At 60.0% G+C, this 7,449-nt stretch overlaps 1 protein-coding gene across 1 annotated transcript; it reads left to right on the forward strand.

Annotated features, from left to right (window-relative positions):
- The first annotated feature begins 920 nt into the window (after positions 1 to 920).
- NRSN2 (neurensin 2) lies at positions 921 to 7,135 on the forward strand. Its single transcript, XM_073308970.1, has 3 exons — positions 921 to 1,356; positions 4,028 to 4,218; positions 6,104 to 7,135. Exons 2-3 carry the CDS (start codon positions 4,033 to 4,035, stop codon positions 6,551 to 6,553), a joined length of 636 nt encoding a protein of 211 aa, XP_073165071.1. The 5' UTR covers positions 921 to 1,356; positions 4,028 to 4,032; the 3' UTR covers positions 6,554 to 7,135.
- The last annotated feature ends 314 nt before the right edge of the window (positions 7,136 to 7,449 follow it).

The following is a 7,449-nucleotide window of genomic DNA, read 5'->3' on the forward strand; positions in this document are numbered from 1 at the left end:
CAATTTCAGGGAGCCGGGGAAGGTGCTACCAGCACCAGGTCAGGCCGAAATGCAGCCTAGGACAGCCAGCAAACCTGCGGCAAGTCCTGGTCATGTTAGAACATCGCTTCTAAGGGAGGTCTGGAGAGCTAGTGAGCTAGAACCCTGGGCTGCAGGCAGGACTCCTGGGTTCTAGTCTGAGCTCAGGAAGGGGAAGCGTAGCCTAGCAGTTGGGGTTGGGGGCTGTGTGTCAGGACGCCTGGGTTGGGTTCTATTCCCCGCTCTGCCCTTTGCAATGTGGTTCCTACAGAGAGGCCATGCATGGTCACTACCTGCCGGGTTGCCGGGCAAGCCCCAGGGGAAGACGATGGATTTTGAGGGAGCGGCCTTTGATTTGATGGCACAACAGGAAGCTGTGGACGTGCCCTCGAAGCGACAAGCTGCCAGTGAAACTCCACGGCTGAGGGAGATTCTCATCCCTGCCAGCCTGGCTGGGGTCTTCCTGGAGAGAACCATGGCCCTGTGTGGTGCAGCCGCGGGCTGCTGGATGCCCTGGAGGCTGGACCAGCCATCACGCCCAGAGGCCTGGACCTGGATTCTACTCTCAGATGTCCTAGTCCTGGGTTTACACCAGTGTCTCCGAGACCTGAATCCTGCCCGGGGGCAGAGTCTGATGCTGCAGGCCTGCCCTGCCCAGGCACCGTGGAGACAGCGGATCTCCGCTCTGCCCTTCTCATCTTGCCACCAACGCGGCTGCCCTGCCAGCCAAGATGGGCCCTTGCTGCACTGCCAGGCTGGGGTCACACCCTGCCTAGCGGCCCCCAGCACACCGCACTCCCCAGCGCTGTGACTGACGGCTTCTCCACATGCTCCCATCCCCTCAGACCCGCTGACACACACAGCCACGCATCCTCTCTCTTCCTCTGACTCAGACACTGCTCAGCTCCACGGCTGTGCGGAGCCAGCCTCTCACAAGCTTCAGCTGGCTGGGAAACGCCAGGCAGATGCTGGGCTAGCTGGCCACTGCAACAGGTAAACAGCCCTTCCTCCATCACCCCCTCCTCGCTGCCCTGCCTGCCCCCCGCACCCCGGCTCCCTCCCCTTTCACACCCTCCAATTCAGCGGGTGCTGCTGAGCCCTTTGGAAAAGAAAAAGAACTCCAGCTCCCACCGGCCGCCAAACCCTGGCCCGAGCCGGCGCCCTCTGCGTCCCAGCCAGCCACGGAGAGAGGAGACACCCGGTGCAGTTTGGATACCGTCGGAGCAAGATCTGTCGTCCTGCTACGGGTCTCGGTCCCGAGGGCGTCCCGCAGGCAAAGGGGCCATCCCCAGAGGCAGAGCCCCGAGGGGAAAGGATGCGCTAGGAGCTCAGCCTGCGGTAAGGGTAGCGGGTGCAGCTCCATGAACTGCCACAGGTTACTCCATGGGGGAGGCGGCTCAGGGCCAAGCAGGGCACAAGGGGAACTTGATGTGCTAAAATCCTGGACATGTATGGAAGTGCAGGAAGGAAGTGGGGGGAGTGATCAGCGGGGACGGGGGAGAATGAGATGCAGCGATGCAGACAGTGGTGTTTACTCGCCTGTGACTCACCCGCCAAGGAGCGGGGGAGATTTTCTGATGTCTGGTGCCAACAGGGCCCCCTCACAGAGCCCAGAGTTAGACACCTCTTGCCCGGACATGGGCCTTCTCGGTACAGGAGCAGGGAAGGCATGACAAATGCCCCAGTGCCAGTAACCGGGCCACAAACCCAGCAGCAGGGTTTAGCCTGTGCGGGTAGGGATGGTTCTTCTGGCTGGAACCGGGGCAAGGGGCGTTATGCCCGGGCTGCTGCTCCTCAAGGATGGGAGGTGCCGTATCGGATGACCCTCTGCTAACCACCACGGCTGGCAGAGAGGCCCTGTGGGTGCAGGATCACCCTCCGCCATGCCAGGCCCCGCGGCATGTCTCTCTGACTGGGTGATGTGTCAGTGCTGAGGGCAAGGCCCCAGCCAGGCCTGGGCTCCCTGAAATTAACACAGACACTCAGCGCTTTCAGCGGGTGGGGGACCCGCCTCTCCGAGCAGCCCCTCGGCCCTGGGTGCGACTCCGGTGACTCCACCAGGGTTACTCCAGCGAGGAATTTGGCCCCTAAGTCCTTCTCAAACCCCTCCCCCTGGGATTGAGGGGTCCCCCTTCTCCCCTGCCCCTCGTCCCCCGCAGGGCCCAGCAGGGAGGCTCTGCCATTTCCACCCTCTCCCCACACACCAGCTCTGCTGTCAGCGCCCCAGCCCCAGCTGTGACTGCGGCCCACCGAGGCAGTTCCCATGGCAATGCCCAATCAGCCCCAGGCTGTGCTACTCAGCCCCACTGAAGGCGGACGCGGTGATTGGTGGGGACAGGCAGGACAGGGTGGGTGTGAGCGCTATAGGAAAAGTGTATGTGTGGGGAGCGGGGCGGGGGGGGCATTGCTTCAGCATAAGGAGGCAGCGCTGAGTGGTCCCATCCCCTCCGCTGCCCCTCCTCCTCCTCCGCTCACATGATTGGGTGACTGGGGATACCCTGATCCTGCGGGAGTTCAGCTGGGGGCTTCTGGCAGGAAGGATGGAGCCAGTCTCTGTTCAGCGGCAGGGCTGGCCAGAGTTTGGGACCCAGAAAGGGTCCCGCGATTGGTGGGTGCACCAGAGGTGTCAATCTCAGCTTCCACTTGAGGCAGTGACTCTGGAACCGACCGCCAGGGAGCGCGGGCACGCAAAGCTCACACTGCCCCCCCCCCCGCCCCCCCCCGGCTGCCCAAGGCTTGCAAAGCACCGGGGCTGCAGGTTCCCCCAACATCCTCGTGGGAGGAGACCCAACAATCATCTCATTGGCCCTTCCCAGATCCTGCAAGCTGACTCTGCCCACAGGATGATGGGCTGCGGTCCTGGCCAAACCCTCCTTGATATCAATGGGGCAGGAACCTGACACTGAGCAGGGGAGCCGTGGGAGCAGGGCCCTGGCTCAGCAAGGGCTGGCCCTGCTCTGAAGGGCCCAGTCCAGCTCCTCATGGGCCGAGGATACTAGGCCTGACCGGCTGAGAATGCCCATGTCTCCTTGGTACCAGCAGGAGGCGCTCTCAGGAGGCTGAGATGGTGGTTCAGAGCCGTCACTCCTGTCTCCTCACTTCTGTCCCCATGCCCACCCCTCAGCTCCCCCTCCCCGCGTACTGTTATCCCATGCCCTGGCCATTAACCCCTCAGCCCGAGCTAACAAGATCCTCTCGGCCCCCAGTTTATCGGAGCCAGGTTTCAAACATCACGTCCTGACGAAGATGAAGCCGCTCCCTGGTGTCTCCAGTTGGGAGAGGGCTCTGGGAGCCCACCCCGCCATGGGAGGGAGGTGGCACCCAGCTTGGGGGTGTCCTGCCCCACAAGACGGGTGGGAAGCACGCTCAGAAAGAGCAGGGGGAACATTCTTGGCCACTGGGTGAGAGCAGGGGAACCGAAAACTGAGTCCGAGCTTTACAGACTGGCTCTGACTCTCCATATTCCCAGAGACCCTCCCTCCCTGTGGAACGTGAATGAACCAAAGCACGCTGCCCAGCCCTCTGCGATGGGCACAAGGGTCATTACCCCCATTTCACATATGGGGAAACCGAGTCACACAGAGATTAAGTGACTGACCCAAGGCCACTTGGCTAGTTATCAGCACAGCTTGGAACTGAACCCAGAAATCCTGGGTTCTGTCTGTCTTCTAACCACTAGGGGACACCCTCTAGCTAGACACAGTGGACAGGCTCAGGGGTGGGCTGTGCTTACACTGTGGGAAAGGCACCAGTCAGCAGTGCACTCCTGGGTGCCCCCCAGTCACTCACCTCAGGAGTGGACTGTGCTCAGCAGAATGTGAATGTCTGGCTGCAGTCGTGTCCTGGCATCCGGCTGCGGGATGGGGCCTGCATGTGTCTTGTGGGTATCCCCGCCGTGCCGTGCCCACGGGGCACAGGGCTAGCTCCACTCCTGGAGGCGTTCACCTCCCTGAGCTCGGCATCAGCCGCAAAGGGACGTCCTGACAGGTGTTCTCAATCCCCTCCCCAGGCTCCATGCCTGCCCGCAGCCAGTCGTGCGGCTGCAGCCGGGGGCCCAATGTGGAGCGCGGGAAGTGGTATGGGGTCCGCTCCTACCTGCACCTCTTCTACGAGGACTGCACCGGTGCCAGTCTGGCTGATGACATGACCGAACCCGCAGTCTCCCGTGCCCACGGCGGATGGCCCTCCCTCGTGTGGAAGGTAAGAGCCATGTCAGCATCATTAGCCCCTGCTGGGAGGTGCTCTGCTCCTGGACCCTGGGGTCAAGGGTCACTCACCCTATCTGGGTGTCACCTCTGGGACAGTCAAGCCCCATCCCAGGATTTCCCCCCGAAACTCTCAAGCCCACAGTAAGAGCCTGGGTTCCTTCTCCTCCTTCCCAGTTTGGATTGCCTGGCTTGTCCTGTCCAGGGACCCTCTCTGGCCCTCCCCCGTTAGAAGGCTAGAGACCCTTCTCCAGGGCCAGAGGAGGATGAGGCACAGCGTGCCGGAGATGCCGGGCGGTTCAGCCGTCAGGGATCACCCAGCTCTCTGGATCGCAGAGTCGTCCGGCTGAGGCACCGTGCAGGCAGGTATGGCGCTGGCCTCCCCCTCGCAGCTCAGCCAACGTGCCCTAGCCTGCCCCTCCCCAGGACCTCTCCCCTCCGTGCTGGCAAGCAGCAACGCTGTCTAGCCCAGCCCTGGGCTTCTGCTGAACCCGCAGATTTCAAGGCCACTGTGATCAGCTAGTCTGACCTGTCCAGCACAGGCCCGGGGACTTCCCCGAAATAATCCCTGTTTGAACAAGAGCCGATTCTGTAGAAACCATCCAATCTGGATCTAAAGCTGGCTGCTGAGGGAGAATCCCCACAGCCCTTGGTAAGTTGTTCCCATGCTGAGTTACAAGTGTGCACCTGTCTAGCTTCAATCAGGCAGCGAAGAGCTGACGTCTGAACACTGGTCACTAGGGACCTGCTAGGGACTCAGAGGAGAAGCCACCCCTAGCTGGAGGTGGGCCCATGCTGTCCCAATCCAAACTCCCCTTTTATCGGAGGGTCTCGACTCACTTCCCAGCACAAATATTAACTCAGCCTCGCAGCACTGGGAGGGAGGGATCCTTAGCCCCTTTTTATAGAGGAAGAAACTGAGGCACACACAGGCTGAGACCAGTCTGTCTCAGGCCAGAAGGGGGGTGCAACCCAGGAGTCTTGACTCCCTGACCCCAGTTCCTACCCCTTGAAAACGCTGTACATGCGAGCTAACCACCATGCTACGGACCCTAAGGTGCAATGTCTCGCTGCTTCCCAGCTAGTCAGAAAGAAGGAAGGAGCTCAGCACTCAGGAGGATCTCAAGCCAGGGCTTCTCCACCTGGTCATGTGATGATGCAGGGTCACCAGGTCAACTGTGCAGGTAGCCCTGAGATCAGCTGACACCTCCGCCAAATGAATCAGCCTGCAGCACTGGATGCAATTCAGCTGCTGTGCTGGCATGGTCCCAGCCCTCTCCTCCCCTCGCTCGAGTCCTCATTGTGCCCCTGCAGAATCAGAGACCCCCCATCCCCGGGCCTGCAATGAAAGCGGGGGCCCTGGGCACAGAATCAGCTCATTGGGCAACATTTTCCATGTGGGGGCCAGAGAGAGGCTCTTTAATGAGTCTCGCTAAGTAGCTTCCCAAATGCCTAATCCAGGGGACCTACTGGCTGGGACTTTGAATCTAGAGTCCATGATTATTTATGGGCTTTAGCAGCTGGCCGTAGGCCTTGGGTTACTGCGGAGGGTTATCTGAGTTGGGGGATGGGCTCGGGGGTTATGGTGGGGGCATCTCCAGGGGGCTGGGGTTGTTCATTTGTCTTAGATGCGCCGGGTGCCAGGCACTGCAAGAGACAGACCCTGTCCCGAAGAGCAGATGGTCTAGAAACAAAGGGTGGGAGGGGAAACGGAGGCACAGAGAGAGGGAGGGAGTTCCCAAGGGCCGAGCCAGACTAGAAACCCCGCTCTCGGGGGTGCCAGGCCAGTTCCCTAAACCATTCTGTCCCCATCCCCGGTGGTAGAGCCTTTCCTCTCGTTAGTAGCACGCAGACTGAGCCCTTTGCATCCCGGCCCCCAGGTGAGTCTCTCAGCTGGAGTGCTGCTCTTGCTGATTGGAGCCGCAGCACTGGCCACAGGTTACCTGGTGCCCCCGAAGCTGGAGGGCATCGGAGAGGAAGAGTTTATGGTGCTTGACCTGCAGGCGATGGCATATAACCATGCCCTGGAGACCTGCAGACTGGTGGGCACTGTCCTGTGCGCCGTGGCTGGGGCCCTGGGGGCTGCGGGCGTCCTGGCGTGCATGCTGGGCAGGGCTGCACGAGGGGGCGAAGAAGAGGAGGAGCAGCAGCTGTCGCCCATTCTGCGGGAGAGCCCCCTGAAGAAGCACAGCACCATCATCATGCCGCCGGCGGCAGCAGCAGGATCACCAGCCGTGCCCTTCGGCACTTCGCAGATACAAAACATACAGCCAAAGAGGGACACACGGCTCCCCCTCCTGCCCCCCTCCACCGCTGCACCCGCACCCTGAAGCGAAGAGTTCTTCTGTCTCCTCCCCGTGTTACTGCTACACCCCGATTAACAGCCCCACTGCCCCTGGCTCTAAGGAGCCCCAATGTGTCACCATTCAGCATTAGCAGGAGGAAGGTGGGTGCAGCACCTGGACCCCTTCCCACTGCTTCATCTGCAGAACCTGGGGGGCTGCAAGTGGCTAAAGCTGAGCCTTCCACTGGGGAAGGGAGGAGTGTGGAGGGAGGCTCTGGCCTGGCCCCCCACGTGGGAAGATCTGAGGCTGGAGGTACCACCTGGCTCGAGCCAGAACAGAAACGCCCCACCTGAGCTCAGGCTGCCTCAGCCTTTAAGCCAATAGGATCATCTCATGCCACATCATCTGGAGGCTGGACTACAACTGCAACCTACCAGCAAGAAGGAAACTGTGTTCTGAGGTAGAGGTGGAGTACGATTGGCCATCGCCTAATGGACAAAGTCCCAACTTTTCTGTGATCCACCTTCCTCTGCCCTGCTTCCTGGTCAGCTGTGACTGATGAAAGTGTCTGAGTACCAGTCCAGCAATGTCCTCCTTCCGTGCTGGTTCAATAAAGATACAAAGAAACTCAGGTTCATCATCAGTCATTTCCAGCATGACTTTGTCACAATCCCATGAGCCCTGGGTGTCACACGACAGCCCCCTTCACCTTCTAACCAGTCCCACAACTGAATTCAATTCTCTGCTTAATCAGATCACAAAATCATTTGACACAGCTTCTGCCCTTTAGACACTTTAAACAGGAGATATTGGCTAATCTGATCAATGGCTACAGAGGTCAAATGCCATTCAATTACTGTTTAGAATATAGTTTTAATGAAAGGCAGACACAGAATAAGGTTCTGTTAATTACTAGGGAGGAGAATGAAACATGCATAAGG

This window comes from Lepidochelys kempii, chromosome 13, assembly GCF_965140265.1.
Source record: "Lepidochelys kempii isolate rLepKem1 chromosome 13, rLepKem1.hap2, whole genome shotgun sequence".
Classification (NCBI taxonomy): domain Eukaryota; kingdom Metazoa; phylum Chordata; order Testudines; family Cheloniidae; genus Lepidochelys; species Lepidochelys kempii.